Source organism: Pleurodeles waltl, chromosome 12, assembly GCF_031143425.1.
Source record: "Pleurodeles waltl isolate 20211129_DDA chromosome 12, aPleWal1.hap1.20221129, whole genome shotgun sequence".
Taxonomy (NCBI): Eukaryota; Metazoa; Chordata; class Amphibia; order Caudata; family Salamandridae; genus Pleurodeles; species Pleurodeles waltl.
Genome location: NC_090451.1, coordinates 239294895 through 239312615, shown reverse-complemented (window position 1 = coordinate 239312615; position 17721 = coordinate 239294895). Strand labels below are relative to the sequence as shown.

At 44.2% G+C, this 17721-nt stretch overlaps 1 protein-coding gene across 1 annotated transcript in view; it reads right to left on the bottom strand.

Annotated features, from left to right (window-relative positions):
* AP1G1 (adaptor related protein complex 1 subunit gamma 1) overlaps positions 1 to 17721 on the bottom strand; it is a 707422-nt gene that overhangs the window by 95064 nt on the left and 594637 nt on the right. The window contains exon 18 of the mRNA XM_069217071.1: positions 16962 to 17103. Within this exon, the coding sequence (XP_069073172.1) occupies positions 16962 to 17103 (142 nt within the window). The remainder of the gene's footprint in view (positions 1 to 16961; positions 17104 to 17721) is intronic.

The window sequence follows — 17721 nt, the reverse complement described above, 5'->3', positions numbered from 1 at the left end:
CCCCAGACAGAGCTAGAGACTTCAAGGAACTGTATTTTAATGTTAATTGTTGCAAAATTCATATCTTTATTACTGCAAGTTGGATTTTTCTTGTTTTGCACAGACATATAATGGCTATGTTTCTAAAACTGGTGTGGAGTCCCTTTGGTAGTGTTTTCACTGTATTACTGTGTGTTATGTGCAAATGCTTTACACATTGCCTCAGAGATAAGCCTGACTGATTGTGCCAAACTACCCAGGGGGGTGAGAGTAGGGGTTACCTTAGGTGTGTGACTGCCTTATCCTGACTAGGAAGAAGGGTCCCTACTTGGACAGGGTGCAAGCCACTGTCAATTAGAGACTCCCATTTTTAACAATCTCTAATTAAAGAGAAGTTCTGGAAAGCATGTTGATAGAGAAACCCAAAAATAGAGGAGCTTTGCTACTGTCTGGAAGTGCTCTATATCGGAATGTAGTGAGCCCAACTTCAGCAGCCAGTTGTTGAGGTATAGGAAGACTGGTTTTCCTAACTTCTGAAGGTGTTCTGCAACCAATGTCATCACTTTTCTTAACACAAGAGGGGCGCGGGTGAGAAAGGAAAAACTGAAAACGTAAGGTTTCTTACTTGTAGGTGCAGTTTTGCTTGCAGCTTGAAGAATTTTCTGGATTCACATGTTATTATTCTGCCATCTAGTGGTTGTAATTCTCCAGTATTTTTTAGTCCTTTTCTTTGTGCAGCCTCTTCCTCTCTCATGTTTTGTTTGTTGGTGGGTGTCGATGGTACATCTATTTGGTGTCCCTTGTGACGTCGTCTTGCTTACACCTTTGGTTGCTATCTTCAGATTCTTTTTATTTTTTTATTTTGTCCCCCCCACCTTTTCATCTTCCTGGTGGATGTGGGTGAATCGCTTGTGAATCCAGAAAATTCTTCAAGCTACAAAACTACACATACAGGTAAGAAACTTTACGCTTTGCAGCACAAATCCTTTCTCGATTCACATGCTGTGCATAGATTACATAGCAGTATTATTGTTTTGTGGAGGATGGGTTAAAGATGGACTTGAATTTGAAAATAAATGTTTTAGTACCTTCTGACCCACCTGAGCTTCTGTACTCATTTGGATGTCTGAAGTAATGCTTTGTGAAGGTGTGCATGGATGATCACGTACCTAACACACATTTTTTGTAATGGTGTGTTTTAAAGAAAGGCAATGGTTGCCCTCTTCTTCCTTGTTGAGTGTCCCTTAGGTTTTAGTCTCATCTTCCACCAGCATGTGTGACATGTTTGTATTGTCTCTGAAATCCATCTGGCCAATGTACCTTTAGTAACTGGCTTTCCCAGGTTGTTCTCTGCAAATGAGACAAATGGTTACTTTGATTTCCTATATGGCTTTGTCCATTCTATATAGTACATTATCGCTCTTCTGGAGTCTAATGTATGAAAAGCTCTCTCCGCTTGATTCTTTGAGTTTTGTAAAAACAAAAATCAAAAACACTTGGCATTTGGATGGTTTGGTTCATGTAAATTGTGAAACTACTTTTGGTAGAAACTGAGGATCTGTCCTCATGACAATTCCGTCCTTATGAATTTACATACATGGCTCTTGGATTCTGAGTTCTTGAATTTCGCTCACCCTCCGAAGCGACGTTATAGCCACCAAAATTGCAGTCTTTAATGTGAAACTCTATGTAATGGTCCAAATGGTGGTCATCAATTGGGCTAATATCAGGTTAAGGTTCCATGTGGGTGCCAGTACTTTCCTTGGAGGTGCTTATCTTTTGGCACGTTCTAAGAAATGTTTTACTAGTGGTGCAGTAAAGATACTTCTTCCTAAACTACCCCTTGTTTAGACTACTAATGCTGCTAGAGGTATCCGTAATGAATTATAAGTTAGTATACAATCCATTAGGTGTGTTAAGTAGTTTAATACCATTGATTCCTTAGTGTTTTTTTTAACAAGTCCCTGTTAAGACACCATAAGGAGTATGACTTCCATTTTTGAATAATAACAATTTCGTGTTGTTGGTCTTCTTGCTTCTTTGAGTACAACGTAATCTTTTCACATAACTTTAGGTGTCCAAATTCTATGTCTTAAGCAGCCAGGCTGCTAAGCTTAGGTTTTCTGGTTCTGGAGATAGGACTCTTCTCTTGTCCAATGATAGCATTTGTTGTACTGGTAATTTTTGAATCTTTTCCATGGATTAGTTCTAAAAACAAGGCTGGCCTTGCCCATTGTGGTGCAATTAAGATCAGCATCATCCTGCTCCTTTTGCATCCGTTGATCACCCTGTGCAAGAGTGGTATTTGGGGCAAAGCGTAAGCAAATGCCCTTGACCAATTTATCGACAGGGAATTCCCCTGGGATTGATGGTGATGTTGTCTGGACATGAGGCTTTGGCATTTTGCATTCTCTGGCGTTCCAAGCAGGTCGATTTGTGGTTTTCCCCATTTCTCAAAGATACTTCTGGGCGCCTTCTAATTAAATTCCCATTCGTGTCAGCAGGATGTTTGCATGCTGAATTTGTCCACCTCCAACATTGCCCTTCCCCGGCAGAGGTATTGATGTTAAAGATATCTGCCTTTGTACAGTCCAGTTCCTGCGTTAATCTTGATTAATGCAGGGATTGAGTGTAGGAAAGTACCATCTTGCCTGGCCTGTTATCCCAATTTTCACTGTATGTATGTTTGTTTTAGCCCTTGTGTCACTGGGATCCTGCTAGGCAGGACCCCAGTGCTCATAGTATGTGCCATGTATGTGTTCCCTGTGTGGTGCCTGTAAGGTGCCTAACTGCATCACTGAGGCTCTGCTACCCAGAACCTCAGTGTTTATGCTCTCTCTGCTTTTAAAGTTGTCACTGCAGGCTAGTGACAAAATTTACCAATTCTCATTGGCACACTGGTACACCCATATAATTCCCTTGTATATGGTACTTAGGTACCCAGGGTATTGGGGTTCCAGGAGATCCCTATGGGCTGCAGCATATCTTTTGCCACCCATAGGAAGCTCAGGCAACGTCCACGTTATTTCACAGCCATTTTTCAATGCACATAAGTAACTTATAAGTCACCTATATGTCTAACCCTCACTTGGTGAAGGTTGGGTGCCAAGTTTCTTAGTGTGTGGGCATCCTGGCATTAGCCAAGGTGCCCCCACATCGTTCAGGGCAAATTCCCCAGACTTTGTGAGTGCGGGGACACCATTACACGCGTGCACTATACATAGGTCACTACCTATGTACAGCGTCACAATTCTAACTCCGAACATGGCCATGTAAATGCCATTCTGGTATTGGGGGGGGGGGACAATTCCATGATCCCCCGGGTCTCTAGCACAGAACCTGGGTACTACCAAACTGCCTTTCCGGGGTTTCCACTGCAGCTGCTGCCAACCCCTCAGACAGGATTCAGCCCTCCTGGGGTCTGGGCAGCCTCTGCCCAGGAAGACAGAACAAAGGATTTCATCTGAAAGAGGGTGTTACACCCTCTCCCTTTGAAAAAAAAATTGTGAGAAGGGCTGGGGAGGAGTAGCCTCCCCCAGCCTCTGTAAATGCTTTGATTGGCACAGATGGTGCCCATCTCTGCATAAGCCAGTCTACACCGGTTCCGGGATTCCCCCAGCCCTGCTCTGGCGCGAAACTGGACAAAGGAAAGGGGAGTGACCACTCCCCTGACCAGTACCTCCCAGGGGAGGTGCCCAGAGCTCCTCCAGTGTGTCCCAGACCCCTGCCATCTTGGAAACAGAGGTGTTGGGGGCACACTGGACTGCTCTGAGTGGCCAGTGCCAGCAGGTGACGGAGACCCTCTGATAGGCTCTTACCTTTCTTGGTAGCCAATCCTCCTTTCTTGGTAGCCAAACCTCCTTTTCTGGCTATTTAGTGTCTCTCCTCTGGGGTATTCTTCAGATAACGCGACTCTTGGACCTCTTGCCTTGCAGGTCCTCAGGTCCAGGAATCCGTCTTCAGTGATTTGCTGGTGTGTGTGGTTCTTGCAAAATCCCCCTATCACGACTATTGTGTCCTATTGGGGTAGTAGGTGTACTTTACTCCTACTTTTCAGGGTCTTGGGGTGGGGTATCTTGGACACCCTGACTGTTTCTTACAGTCCCAGCGACCCTCTACAAGCTCCCATAGGTCTGGGGTCCATTTGTGATTCGCCTTGTGTGACAACCACTAGAACCTTCCCAACTTCCTGTTGTTTGTGATCATCAAGCTTGTAGCCATTACTGTAATAGTCTCATGTGAAGTCTTGCATATGGTATTAAGGGACTGCACAATGCAAAGTCCTCGCTGACAGAGCTTGCCCCTTCCAGTATTGATGAGCCTCCGAAATCAGTGATTGTCTTCTCTTCTCATTTGGAAACACTTTCCCTTGAATAGAATTTATTCTTGTTCCCAGAAATATCATTTGCTATTTTTATTGAGCATCCCAAGGTGAATAATGTCTTTATTACTTGTTGAATGTGATTACTGCATTTTTATTAAGAGTTTGCTCACACCAGCCAATCGTCTAAGACACGAACACCCCTTCTTCTGAGGTCAACAAACTTGGTGCAAATTTTATTCTGAATGCCTGTACTGAAAACCGATAGTGCATCTTGTTCACCACAAAGCGTAGAAGTCTTTTGTGATGTGCATTCATGGGAATGTGTAAGTATGCAACTGTTTAGTCTATAGTTGCTAGCAGTTCTTACACTTCCTTGAGGAGCAGTGTTGTTTGCTCTTTGGAAAGTATTTTCCTCCTTGGTCTCTTTACTGGTGGGATTTTTTAAAATTCTATACAATATCCAAATTATATTACGTTTAGTATCCATTTGGCTAAAGTTATTTTCCACCACTCCTGAAGTAAAGTTTTAAATCTGCCCCCTACTAGTGTAGTATGAAGGCAAGACTGTGTTGTTGTCTCACCTTGATCGTACTTGTGAGAGGCTTCCTGTTTGTGCTAAGTCACTTATGTGAGGGGTCTGATCCTCCCTTCTGGGGCTGACCCCAACCTCTGCCTCTCCCACAAAGGGCTTTCTGCCCTGTGATTGGCTCTGCCATCCTTGTTAGGATCCAGTTGTCTGATTGGTTCCCTGAAAACTTTGGTGTGTTTTTCCCATCTCAAAGCGTCCCCTTCCAAGGGGCCTACATAATGGTGGTGTTACCCTATGCATTCCTCCCTAAAACTGCAAGGTGCCTACTGATTTTGCTGTCTAATTATCTTTGTTTATTTGGTTCAGCTTGTCATCCACTGAGCTGCCAACAAGTAGCTCCCCATTGAATGGGCTAGCAATGATGTTGGCATGTACCTCTGTTTTTGATCCTGAGATTCGTAGCCAAGAGTGCCTATCCCCATAATCAGCTGACAGCTAGATGTATCAGCTGCATCCTGAGCTGACTGCAGTCATGTGCTGGCAATGTTTTTGCAATTATTCACAAAGGGTGCAGGCCTCTTTCTGTACTGTTTCTGTACTTGTACCATTTACTCCAAATGCTGGTGTGCATGGAGGTTCAAGCATTGGAGTTGGCAATGCACCACTGGTTAGCACCATTTTCCTCCCCATGAGCTCCAGAGGGGGGCCCACTGTTGATTCATTGGCCATTTTCCTTGCTGTTGAGACACTGATAGAGTCTGCTGGTACTGCCCCTTTAAAATAAGCTGGATCCTTTGTTGAGTTCTGTAGGAAGTTGGCTCTGTATGTGCTATTTCAAAGTAAGGAATAGCATGCACAGAGTCCAAGGGTTCCCCTTAGAGGTAAAATAGTGGTAAAAAGAGATAATACTAATGCTCTATTTTGTGGTAGTGTGGTCGAGCAGTAGGCTTATCCAAGGAGTAGTGTTAAGCATTTGTTGTACATACACATAGACAATAAATGAGGTACACACACTCAGAGACAAATCCAGCCAATAGGTTTTGAATAGAAAAATATCTTTTCTTAGTTTATTTTAAGAACCACAGGTTCAAATTTAACATGTAATATCTTGTTTGAAAGGTATTGCAGGTAAGTACATTAGGAACTTTGAATCATTTCAATTGCATGTATACTTTTCAAGTTATTCACAAATAGCTATTTTAAAAGTGGACACAGTGCAATTTTCACAGTTCCTGGGGGAGGTAAGTATTTGTTAGTTTTACCAGGTAAGTAAGACACTTACAGGGTTCAGTTCTTGGTCCAAGGTAGCCCACCGTTGGGGGTTCAGAGCAACCCCAAAGTTACCACACCAGCAGCTCAGGGCCGGTCAGGTGCAGAGTTCAAAGTGGTGCCCAAAACGCATAGGCTTCAATGGAGAGAAGGGGGTGCCCCGGTTCCAGTCTGCCAGCAGGTAAGTACCCGCGTCTTCGGAGGGCAGACCAGGGGGGTTTTGTAGGGCACCGGGGGGGACACAAGCCCACACAGAAATTTCACCCTCAGCGGCGCGGGGGCGGCCGGGTGCAGTGTTAGAACAAGCGTCGGGTTCGCAATGGAAGTCAATGAGAGATCAAGGGATCTCTTCAGCGCTGCAGGCAGGCAAGGGGGGGCTTCCTCGGGGACACCTCCACTTGGGCAAGGGAGAGGGACTCCTGGGGGTCACTTCTGCAGTGAAAGTCCGGTCCTTCAGGTCCTGGGGGCTGCGGGTGCAGGGTCTTTTCCAGGCGTAGGGACTTAGGTTTCAGAGAGTCGCGGTCAGGGGAAGCCTCGGGATTCCCTCTGCAGGCGGCGCTGTGGGGGCTCAGGGGGGACAGGTTTTGGTACTCACAGTCGTAGAGTAGTCCGGGGGTCCTCCCTGAGGTGTTGGTTCTCCACCAGCCGAGTCGGGGTCGCCGGGTGCAGGGTTGCAAGTCTCACGCTTCTTGCGGGGAGATTGCAGGGTTCTTTAAAGCTGCTCCTTTGGATAAAGTTGCAGTCTTTTTGGAGCAGGTCCGCTGTCCTCGGGAGTTTCTTGTCGTCGTCGAAGCAGGGCAGTCCTCAGAGGATGCAGAGGTCGCTGGTCCCTTTGGAAGGCGTCGCTGGAGCAGAGTTCTTTGGAAGGCAGGAGACAGGCCGGTGAGTTTCTGGAGCCAAGGCAGTTGTTGTCTTCTGGTCTTCCTCTGCAGGGGTTTTCAGCTAGGCAGTCCTTCTTCTTGTTGTTGCAGGAATCTAAATTCTTAGGTTCAGGGGAGCCCTTAAATACTAAATTTAAGGGCGTGTTTAGGTCTGGGGGGTTAGTAGCCAATGGCTACTAGCCCTGAGGGTGGGTACACCCTCTTTGTGCCTCCTCCCAAGGGGAGGGGGTCACATCCCTAATCCTATTGGGGGAATCCTCCTTCTACAAGATGGAGGATTTCTAAAAGTCAGAGTCACCTCAGCTCAGGACACCTTAGGGGCTGTCCTGACTGGCCAGTGACTCCTCCTTGTTTTTCTCATTATCTCTCCTGGACTTGCCGCCAAAAGTGGGGGCTGGGTCCAGGGGGCGGGCATCTCCACTAGCTGGAGTGCCCTGGGGCATTGTAACACGAAGCCTGAGCCTTTGAGGCTCACTGCTAGGTGTTACAGTTCCTGCAGGGGGGAGGTGTGAAGCACCTCCACCCAGAGCAGGCTTTTGTTTCTGTCCCCAGAGAGCACAAAGGGCCTCACCACATGGGGTCAGAAACTCGTCTCTCAGTGGCAGGCTGGCAGAGACCAGTCAGTCCTGCACTGAACAATTGGGTAAAATACAGGGGACATCTCTAAGATGCCCTCTGTGTGCATTTTTTTAATAAATCCAACACTGGCATCAGTGTGGGTTTATTATTCTGAGAAGTTTGATACCAAACTTCCCAGTTTTCAGTGTAGCCATTATGGAGCTGTGGAGTTCGTTTTTGACAGACTCCCAGCCCATATGTTCTTATGGCTACCCTGCACTTACAATGTCTAAGGTTTTGCTTAGACACTGTAGGGGCATAGTGCTCATGCACATATGCCCTCACCTGTGGTATAGTGCACCCTGCCTTAGGGCTGTAAGGCCTGTTAGAGGGGTGACTTACCTATGCCACAGGCAGTGTGAGGTTGGCATGACACCCTGAGGGGAGTGACATGTCGACTCAATCATTTTCTCCCCACCAGCACACACAAGCTGGCAAGCAGTGTGTCTGTGCGGAGTGAGTGGTCCCTAGGGTGGCATAAGACATGCTGCAGCCCTTAGAGACCTTCCCTGGCATCAGGGCCCTTGGTACCAGGGGTACCAGTTACAAGGGACTTATCTGGGTGCCAGGGTTGTGCCAATTGTGGAGACAATGGTACATTTTTAGGTGAAAGAACACTGGTGCTGGGGCCTGGTTAGCAGGGTCCCAGCACACTTCTCAGTCAAGTCAGCATCAGTATCAGGCAAAAAGTGGGGGGTAACTGCAACAGGGAGCCATTTCTTTACAAGTTCCTATATTTCTTCTCAGTTCTTAGGGTTACAACCTGCAAGAGGCAGGCTCCTGAAATGCTTCCCTTCCCTGATCCAGAATACTAGCGGGCATCAGCAGAAACAGATTTCTTGCCTGGTTTGGTATTAAAGTTTCCAAGAAAAAACATCACAGTGGTTTTTCTTATTGCAAATGAACCCCATATGTGTCAGCAGCATGTTTGATGACTTGATTATACATGCCTGTGTTATCAGAAGATGAAGACCTCGATGAGTAAGAGTCAACTCCTCCTTCTGGGGAGTCAGCTTCTAACTCCTGCCACTGACCCTTGTACTCTGCTTCGGAGCCTTGGAAACATCCACAGGGATGTGAAAATAGGAATCCTGCAAACCCAACCCTAAAATCCATTCTTGTAGATCCAGAACAGGAAGAACTCGGGCCAGTATAATCACATGAATTTGTTCGTCTTGAGAAAGAGGCTGAGAAGGCAAAGATCTACAATAGCACAAAAACCTCTGTCCTTATTCAGCACCACAATATAACAGAAGTAACATCCAGGCCCTATTCCTGATACCGTCTCTACCTTCCCTTTACCCAAAAGAGCTGGGACTTCATACTGTAAGATGGAAAAATGGCGCTCTGGCTGGCACTCTAGTGTAGTTGGTAAATGCCCTGAAGTGGAAAGGAATATTAGAACAGATCCTTTTTAACGATTTGAAAAACCCATCTGTTGGATGTGATGCTCTATCACCTGTGGGGTTAATACCGTGTCCAGCCTCCACTGGGCTAGCATGTTTGGAAATCTTTGGGGTGTGGTGGGGTGGGGTGAGGAGGGGGGAAGAGGGGATGGCAGGGAATAGGGGGTGGGAGCCTGCTGCTGTGAAGGTGGACGTTTGGTGGTGATGCTCCGCCAAGCACATTTTGAAGTCTCAAAAGGGGTGAAACTGCTGGGGATATTTCCACACAGGCACAGAGAGACCAAGAGAGTGTGCTATGGTCCTGCTCTCTCTGAAGTGATCCAGGGTAGAGACAGCCTTCTCTGCAAAGAGATGGAAGCCATCAAATGGCATGTTTATCAGTGACCCCCGAACATCATTAGAAGTTTGTGGATCTCAGCCATGCACGGCATTGAAGCACCAAGCTAGCTGGTACCAACTGCCCTGCCCAAGCAGTTGGTGGTGCCTAGCCCAGAGCAGATGGCATATTTGGTAACATTTTAGTAATCCAGGATTATCTTTGCAAGATTGACGTGGAATTCCTCAGGCAAGATGTCTCCAAGCATGTCCCATAATGCATGTGAATAATGTCCCAGGAGGTAAATAGCATTCAATGAGCAGAGCGAGAGACTGGCTGAAGAGAACATCCGCTTCCCGAATGCCTCCATTAATTTGGATTCCTTATTAGGAGGCGCAGTAGGGAATACATTCGGATTGTGCTTCTTTGTTGATGCCTGGAGCTGTAGAGGCTTTCAGGTTCAGGATTGCTGGAGGACAAAAGTTGGGTCTTCAGAAACAGGTCTGTGTTGACTGTCAACCTGTTGATTGACTGGTGGGCAAGAGCCTGGATTGGCCCATGTGCTCAAAGGGAGCCTCGTTAAAGGGAAGGAGTGGTTCTGTACAAGTGTGTCTGGATTGTAGAACTTCAGTCAGGATGTTGGTCTTGATGCCAACTGATGGGAGTCTGAGGTCCAAAACTTCTACAGTTATCCATATCACCACAGTGAGGGAAGCAGATTCCTTGGTGGAAGGTCTGTGGGCATGCAATTTCAACCCAGTCTCCAAGGAAGTGTCCAACCCACAGGCAGCCTGAAAGGCTCATAAAAAGATTTATCATCATAGTACTGGGATGCATCATCTCAGTCACCTCCATCCTCGTGTTGGGCTGAATCGTAAGCCAAAGGAATATCTAAGTGTCCTCCATCCGAGTTAGAATGGGTTTGAGGCTCAGGAGGGCTTGACTTCAGTTGAAGTCTTGCAGGATTCACTTCAGAGTCCGAAAAAACAACTGGTTCCTCCACTGCTTCCAGCACGCTGGGAACTGGTGCAGGTCCTAGTGTTGGCTGTGAAATCGGGATGGGCATCAACCATGAAGTCGTGGTGGACCTGCAGTGGGATCAAAGGCACAGACTGTGTCTAAGACAGATCCGCCAATGGTAATTAGACATATGTGGTCCTTGGATCATTGGGGACCAGAAGCATGCCAGAGAGAGATGGAAGGGTGCCACAAATGCACCATGTGGCCTCTTTGAAGGCCTCAACTTGTTGTAGTGTTGCCAATGTGCCCAGGAATTTGAGCTAGATCTGAATTTGTTGTAGAATCGGCTCTGCGAAGGGAGACCAGGACTAAGAAGCGCCCTGACATCCACAAGACTTCTCGTGAGGAACAGGAAGATGGAGCTTCTCACTTTGACTTCTTGTGTTTTTTTCTTTAATGTTAACTTACCTGATGACTTGGAATATGAAGAGAACCATTCCAGAAAATACCTTGTGAACGGGTCCTTAACTTTTACAGAGACTGGCCCTTATGCACCTTCTGAAGGCTTCCGGCAACCAAGAACTAAGCTTTGCGGTTCCAGATAACCATTGGACACATCCTGGCGCAGTCCCCACAACACTGGGGTCATGAGACAAACCCAGGTACAAAAGGCAAAACTGGTGGGTGTCTGTAACAGTCACTGTGGGGTTTAGAGGGGTGCAGAATATAATAAAATATATACTTAGCCATGAGACAGGTTGCTTCATAAATCCCTTGTCCCTTTGGTGCTGCGTAGTCCGGCAATAAATTACAGCTGCAATCACATTATGCAAGACCTCTGATCACAACCTCTCTGATTATTCAAGGCCTCATACTATAGTAGGGGGTTTGAACTCTAGCACTTCCCACGTTTTTTCAGATTACGTACTAGGTCTGGAGGTAGACGTTAAATAGTTCCAGGGCTGCAATGTACTTTGGAGTCTGTTCAAACCTACTAACTTGCATGTTTTAGGGGTTTTCACCAGTTCTTCTCTAATCGTTTTCCATACTGAGGGAAAGTGAACTTGTAAACGCTCAACAAGATTTTCAAATGAGCAAATCTACACACACATTTTCTCGTGCTAAACTGCAGTTCACAAATATTTTCTAGGGGTATGACTTCCTGGCCTACTTCTGTAAATTACTGTGAATTAATGAAAGCTATAAATCTGCACTAATGCAAAGGCATATATAATGGGTGCACTTTCGTGACTAGGAATTAGGCTCCTAATTAGGTCTAAAGTTAACCAAGACATTGTGTTTACTACATTTCTGTCTCTCCGTCTACCTATAAACTGGCTTCACTGAGGGACAGCATTCTGGTCTTGCACAAGGAGCTTAGAAGCACACAAAGTAGTTTTGTTCAGGGCTAGAGACTACTTTGGCAAAGTGTGCTTTTTGAGACCAAAAACATTATTGCTTTTTGATAATGTTAGTTTAATGGTGAGGACCTGGAAGATCCCACAACAAAAACGTTATACAAAAACTATGTCTAAACAAGACACGCACTGACAAAACCAAAAGGCTGACCACAAATGTTAGACCTGCTGGCTTTGCCAATGATTTTTTTATTTTAATGCTTCCCATAATCTTGTTGAAACTGGTTGCACTGATTTTCCATTATTAATATTTTTGGAAATACTAGCATGCACCAACACATTTTAGTAGATGATGCTTCAAAGAAATAATACATAAAATTCCACAGTAGTTTAGCAAAACCTTTTTAGGTCGCGCATTATGCTCAAGCACTGCTCTTCTCGACATGTTGTAATCTATTCTGTGGGCTTTAGTCACAGCCATCACTTTCATTTGTTCCTAGGCCTGCCTTTTAAAAATCCTTTGATGTCACTGGTAAATGCTTTGTTTGTCCCGCCTTGAGGCTGTTTTGTTTCTGCACTGGAGACTGACCCTTTTACATGGGTTACTGCACGACCGGCCAGATAGCTTTGTGTCAGCTGCACAATTTGTTTCTTTGGTACCACCGTTTTGCGCTCATGGCTGTATGTTGTTTCTTCATCTTCCTTGGTTCGGGCATCTTGCTGTGTCTTTGTGATGTCTGCAGGGGGCTTTTTATTTTTTAAACTTAAGTTTTATGTAGGGCAAACTCTACAAGAAGATAATGGAGTGCTTTCTTTTTTTTGCAATTTTGTACAGCGCGAACATGATACAATGGTATTACAGCACTTTACATTAGCACTGGTTACATTACTCAAGAACACATTGATTTTTGGTAGCAAGGGGAGATTAAGTGATTTACTCAGATGTTGAGCCAGCACCGAGACTCGAACCCTGCTCCCCAACTCCAAAGTCGACCGCCATATCCTTTCCTCTAGGGTTCTTTGTCTGGTGCATGTTGGGGTAGGTTGGGAATAACTTTTTTTATAGCACTGATAACCTAGGTTCTACCATTTCATAACGCTGCGAAGCAGATGCCATTCTTAACAAAATCTCTATCATTCATTCGATTCAACCTTGCAGAGATGAAGATGTGAAAAAGCTATGTCAGGATTGTAATCTGTGACATTTTCGTTCTGCCATGACCTCTGCAGTGGGTGCATTAACCAACTGACTTGAGTGGAGCTTAACACTAGGCGGTAGCACGTGCTCTTGATAACCTCTGGAGGGTCACCAACCAAGCATATAGGTTAGTTCTAGGTAAGAAGATGGCGAAAGGTGTGGTCTGCAAAATGATGGAAAAGGAGTTGTGACTCCAGACCCCAACACTTCACAGCCTCAAGCTTGATAGCAAAAAACATATAGCCTTTGGATGAACATTGGGCTGCTTCAAACAAAGTTCAGTTCGCGCAAACTCAATACAAAGGTATTATAGCGCTTTACATGAGCACAAGTTATATTGCACAAGTACACATTCATTTTTGGTAGCAAGGGGAGATTAACTGATTTGCCCCGAAACACAGGATGTTGAGCTGGCGCCGAGACTCAAACCGTGTTCCCAAGCTACAAAATTGGCAGCTCTGGCCCTTAAACAACATTCTCTCCCCTAGACTTCTTTGTCTGGTGCGTGTAGGGGCAGTCTGGCAATAACTTGTTTCTTTTTTATATAGCACTTGGTAATATAAGTTTTACCATTTCATAGCGATGCAAAGCAGGTGCCATTCTTAACAAAATCGCTATAATTCACTTGCAGTTAAGCTGCCTCTGCTGTTATTCTCTTTGTATACAGTCAATGTTTTTAAAAGTTAGGCTGGTACTGCCAATGTAGAGGAATAATTCCTTTAAAAGATTAACACAGAAATATTAAGGCTGCCCCTTTCCTTTGCCCCTAACTCTTTTGACACCCTTATTTCCCAGGTTAAATGCCACAAAGGTGCCCCTTTGTGGCTTGTCTTGTGCTATAAAAATGTAGGTAAACACACTAGAAAGGGTAGCATCTCTAGGGTGTCACAGCCAGTCTGTAGTAATGAGGCAAAGCATGGCGGCATTATTGTGTCCTCTCTCTCCTCCAGCAACAGGCACGGAAGGGTTGCTGTGGGACCTGGCATACATCCACTACACTCCAAACCAAAACATATAGGTAAAAGACATTGTCATTTACAATGCCAATAGCTCTAACTCTCACAAATGCGAGACCTACTGTGTTGCAAATGCTTGTTTTCCTATGTTCTTTTTATTTGTGAACATTTATTTTGAAAGAAAAGACTCATCAATCTTGCTTCCAGGCTTCTGCAAATATATGCATCTAATCAGAGAGCACTGAACTTAGCTCATATTGTTAATTTTAGCAAATGTGTGTACACATTTTATGATGGGACCTCTGTCAGCAGTGCAGTCCAAGCTTATAACATTTCCTAAGAGTGCTCACCCTAATAATAAAGGCTTTGTATTAAAGAACCATAAATAAAAGTTAGAACAGCATTAACATATGGACACAAATATTACCTCAACGGCAGAAAACTCCCTTCAGTGATCCATATTATGGTACAGTAAACTGGCAGCGAAAAGGTTTGTGCTGCAGGGGGTTGGGCCTACTTGTCCATAGGACAAAATAAACATGAAAACATGTTGCCCTTGACCCCCAAACAATGTGTCCTGGGAGTCAGGCTATACGAATTCCACAGCCCTGCGGTTTAAATCCTATAGTCTACAGAAGGTGCAAAGGATATTTTAAAGACAGGGGTACCGGGCATCTCCTAGTGAAAAGGTCAGTGAACTCTCATGTCAATCTAGAACAGGCTTATTGTTCCTCTAGCAGGGAAAAGTAGTGATCTGTCCTAGATTTTGAGACAGTCTAAAAAGATTTAAGTGAAGAGACCTGCAAAAAAGAGCAGTCAGGTTTTCGCCTCAAGTGATCAGTGGAAAGTGATGATTTTCCCTAAATTATAGAGTAAAGATGTTGTATCTTTGCTTGAAAGTAACAATTTCCTTAAAATGGGGTGATTACTACTTGCAGGTTTCTAGCACCCTCTACAGAGGAGCACAAAACCTGGCAAGGACAAGCACCCAATGTAGCACTTGCGCAGAGACCAGCGAGCAGGAGTAGATGGAATACTTTGCCTCAATAGTTTTATTTTTTTTACTGTTTTTTGGGGGGTATGCTACCGTTCTCTCCTATTTTTCAAAAGCATTTTTGTAACACTCTGTCATTTTCCTTTTTTGCAGTTAAAGCTTTCATCCTTTTCTCTTCTTTTTTCTTAACACATGTAGTTGATATACCTTAACTTGTTTACGGCTCCAAGATGGCCACCATTCATTTTAGAACAGTAAAAAAAAAAAAAAAAAAAAAAAAAAATGCATGATACTGTGCAAAAGAACATAAGTCATCAGTGAGCAGATGCTGGGTTCTATCTGAAATATTATAAGAAACAGAAAACATAACTGGAAGGGATGGGAAACAATAATTAGCAGAGAAGCTGCAAAAACATGAAGGTGGGAGAATAAGGGAGCAGCAACGAATGGGGCCATAGTGCTGTGTGGAGGGCACTGGGGAAGAAAGGAAAAGCACACACTCAGAGCACCTGAGGCTAAATGGGAACCAACAGTTCTGTGATGTAAGCATTGGAGAGATACAACTCATCCAATTAAAAGCATGTTAAAGAAGAATGCTCCTGGGACAGGACAAAGAAGAAAGCCCACACATCAAGGATTTCTAATAGATCTAGAAAATAAAGAAATTAAAATGTGAACAAGGGGCTGACTCAAAGCCCACTCTAGGTTGCAGTATTGATCACAGGTCTTCACCAACATTAAGCTATAGCAGTATGTATGCAAGATCTAAAAAATGACAGCCAAGATCCAGCATCTGACTGTAGGGAGTTTTCTTGACATGGTATCTATTAAATACAGCAGGCTAAACAGGGGACAGAAGTGAACTATTATAAGAGGTCAATTTATACAGAGTTCACACAGGCTATAGCCAGAGGGAAGCGTTACGTAGAAGAAAGCTGGCAGCAGTGTTAAGTTGTATAAATGAAAGTCTCTCAAACGGACAATGAACATACTATGTTGGAATACGCTGAGAGAGGAGACTAATACATAAAAGACGAGCAGTAACAAAAAAAACATAAGGCCTGACTACATTTAAGTGGGCTGAGGCTCCATTTTCTGTGTCTTTGCAGAATCATCAACATGTTTGCCTTTGAGGCAGATGTTGTCTGCCCTTATCTTTCCATGAACGTGCGAAAGTGTCAAGCCATTTTGATAGAAACACAACACCTGATTCGACACCAGTCACATCAACAAAACATGATGCAACATTGGTCATCGTGATGTGACATCAACCTGAAACAAGTGCCTTGTTATCTCAATTTCAAGGTTAAATAAGAATAGCCAAAACAGTGTAGTCTGACTTGTCGCATTTGTACTTTATTTGTTTAAATAATGCATCTTGCACTAGCATATTGATGCTCATTGGTTATATCAAACTTTCCCAAGTTGGTGTTGGGAATAGCATCTTAGATAAGATATAGTATAAAGAGACTGCAAATTGGCTGCTTGTCAGGAGAAGTCCTTTGCCCCAGACTATACTACCATAAGCTTCCGCCTGCCAGAAATGCTGCCGTATCACACTTTTTCCTAAAAGCCGATATCGAGCCGGAGTCCAGGAGAAGCAGATGTGAGGTGCATTTGCCTTTTGCAGGAAAGACAGCCTCATTGACTCATGGTAATTAAAGTGCTTTGCTGTAAACAGGTGTGCAGTGCGCTTATTCTCTTTAAGAACATCTAGCTGCAAGCTAATCTACTCCATGTTCTCTCAGCATAGCGCACAGAAGTAGATTTTAGGGTGTTCGTTTTTTAGATGACATTTTGAACATTAACTTTATTCTTGTGGTTAGAAACATGCATTTGTGCTGTTTTTTGTGCGTGTAGTACGGAAAAGAATGAAAAAGGGTTTTTTCTAACCACCACTGTGTAACTGGATACCTTTTTAGGGACTCTTAGTAATCCAAAAGCACTGATGCCACTTCAACTATGCATTGACAGGGGTTCTGTAAGGCTACAAAACCTGTCTTTCACATTCAAGTGTTCGTGCATTGAGCTACATTCATTAGTGACAATTGTGGGTGGGAAAACAAATCTTGTAGAGCTGAACCAGAGACTCAGTTTGTGCAACAGTAGTTGGTTCAAAGCAAAATTACAAACAATATTGCATAAAATATGGAAGATTACTAGGTCTAATTACCTGGCTGGTGGGCTGCGGGCCAGATGGTGTTAATTTGGTCTCCAATACTGTAGGTTCTGCCTCTCCATTGGTCTGTACAATCTCAGCAGGACCATTGGTGATGGTTTTCTCCATTACAGGCATTCTCTCCAATAACGCAGACCTCCATTAAAGAAAATGGGTAAAAACAAAAACAGAAGAGACGAAAGGCGCTATTATCAGCATTGTAACAGACTTGACCCAAGCCTTATCACACCAAATCACTTAAGGTAATACATGAACTCTTTACAAAATCAGTCCCGAATATAGGTTCTTGACAGCTCCTCTACAGTCCACCCTCAAACAGTGCATAAAAACACAGGACTGGTTGGTCAAAGGACTACCTTACTCAACACTTTTAACAGATCTCCTAGCAAAGGGGCAGATGTGAAGTGCTACACGAATTTAAGGGATGTAGTAGACATGCTTGGTTTATCCTTGTTTTACAGCACACCCTGTAAGCATAATGTAAATGGAAAAGGAATAGATTTACAGTGCACCATGTCATAGGAGCAATTGATATGCCTTATGGGCCATCTTGTCTGAAGGAAGATTTAGCACACTTCACACGTCCCGACATGCAATATACGCAGGGCTCAATTTAAGAGCTGTTATCATGTAATATTGGCTGGAGTAAATTAACATCTGATCAATACTTTTAGGTACAACACAGTGAGATGTAATATGTACCAAGCATGTTTAAAAGCCTCCTCGTAGGGCAGTATAATGGAGCTATAGGGAG